Source organism: Manacus vitellinus, unplaced genomic scaffold (assembly GCF_001715985.3).
Source record: "Manacus vitellinus isolate BGI_N305 unplaced genomic scaffold, ASM171598v3 scaffold_134_pilon, whole genome shotgun sequence".
NCBI classification, from domain to species: domain Eukaryota; kingdom Metazoa; phylum Chordata; class Aves; order Passeriformes; family Pipridae; genus Manacus; species Manacus vitellinus.
The window spans coordinates 307,029-308,388 of record NW_021938973.1 but is presented as its reverse complement, the minus strand read 5'-3'; the positions used below and the strand labels follow the sequence as shown (position 1 = coordinate 308,388).

Below are 1,360 nucleotides of genomic sequence, written 5' to 3'. Positions count from 1 at the left end.
TGTGTCCCCAGTGCTTCATGAACGCGGTGCTGCAGTGCCTGAGCAGCACCAAACCCCTGCGGGACTATTGCCTGCGCCGGGACTTCCAGCAGGAGCAGCCCCCCGGCCCCAGGGCCCCCCAGGAGCTCACAGAAGGTGGGAGAGACCCCCTAAAAAAACCTCAGGACCTCCCTGAAAGGGTTACATAACCCCTGAGACCCGTGTGTCCCCCTTGTCCCCGCAGCCTTCGCCGACGTCATCGCGGCGCTCTGGCACCCGGACTCCTCGGAGCCCGTCAACCCCGGGCGCTTCAAGGCCGTGTTCCAAAAATACGTCCCCTCCTTCACGGGCTACAGGTGAGGGGATCACCCCCCCACCACCACCCTCACACCTTTGGGGGGTCGGGCAGAGGGGGTCCAACGTGTGTGTGTCCCCCACCCCAGCCAGCAGGACGCGCAGGAATTCCTCAAGTTCTTCATGGACCGGCTGCACGTGGAGATCAACCGCAAGGGCCGGCGGACCCCCAGCATCCTGTCGGACACACGGAGAGCCCCCGCCCTGGAGGACCCCGAAACGCTCAGGTGAGGAGAGGAGGGGGGGGGAGTGTGTGAGAAGGGGGGGGAGGGAGCCCCGATTTTGGGGCTGACACCCCCCCCCTCCTCGACCTCCCCCCCGCAGCGACGACGAACGCGCCAACCAGATGTGGAAGCGCTACCTGGAGAGGGAGGACAGCAAGGTCGTGGGTGAGCGCTGGGGGTGGGGGTCACTCCCCCTCCCTGAGACCCCCCCAAACCTCTTGGGGTGGCCCCCCTCCTTTGACCCCCTTCTTGCCCCCCAGACCTCTTTGTGGGGCAGCTGAAGAGCTGCCTCAAGTGCCAGGCCTGCGGGTACCGCTCCACCACCTTCGAGGTCTTCTGTGACCTGTCGCTGCCCATCCCAAAGGTAAGGGTGGGGTGCAGCCCCCCAGACCCCCCCCAGACACTCCTGGGTGCCCCCAAAATGCCCTCTGACCCTCTGCCCCTCCAGAAAAGCTTTGCTGGGGGGAAGGTCTCTCTCCACGACTGCTTCAGCCTCTTCACCAAGGAGGAGGAGCTGGACTCGGAGAACGCCCCGGTGAGAGCTTGGAGAGGGGGGCACTCCCTCTGTGACCCCAAATTTGTCCCCCTGCCGCCCCCCCTCACCGTCCCCTCCCCTCAGGTGTGTGACAAGTGCCGGCAGCGCACGCGGAGCACCAAGAAGTTGACGATCCAGCGCTTCCCCCGGATCCTGGTGCTCCGTATCCTTCGGGAAGCCGCGGGATTTGGGGACGGGGAGGGGCACGGGGGGGATCCACTCCTCCGTCCAGCTTTGCCTTGACGCCCCCCCCTCCCCTCCCCAAGAC

At 66.2% G+C, this 1,360-nt stretch overlaps 1 protein-coding gene across 1 annotated transcript; it reads left to right on the top strand.

Annotated features, from left to right (window-relative positions):
• The first annotated feature begins 16 nt into the window (after positions 1 to 16).
• USP21 (ubiquitin specific peptidase 21) lies at positions 17 to 1,335 on the top strand. The gene is made up of 7 exons (XM_029957996.1): positions 17 to 135; positions 224 to 335; positions 423 to 560; positions 658 to 722; positions 818 to 921; positions 1,006 to 1,092; positions 1,177 to 1,335. Exons 1-7 carry the CDS (start codon positions 18 to 20, stop codon positions 1,333 to 1,335), a joined length of 783 nt encoding a protein of 260 aa, XP_029813856.1. The 5' UTR covers position 17.
• The last annotated feature ends 25 nt before the right edge of the window (positions 1,336 to 1,360 follow it).

What these genes read in the sequence shown, in the direction of transcription:
- USP21 (XM_029957996.1), top strand. Translation starts at nt 18, where the DNA reads ATGAACGCGGTGCTGCAGTGCCTGAGCAGCACCAAACCCCTGCGGGAC. An exon ending in CCCCCAGGAGCTCACAGAAG is followed by an intron (nt 136 to 223) that starts GTGGGAGAGACC and finishes TTGTCCCCGCAG; the next exon opens with CCTTCGCCGACGTCATCGCG. An exon ending in TGTCGCTGCCCATCCCAAAG is followed by an intron (nt 922 to 1,005) that starts GTAAGGGTGGGG and finishes CTGCCCCTCCAG; the next exon opens with AAAAGCTTTGCTGGGGGGAA.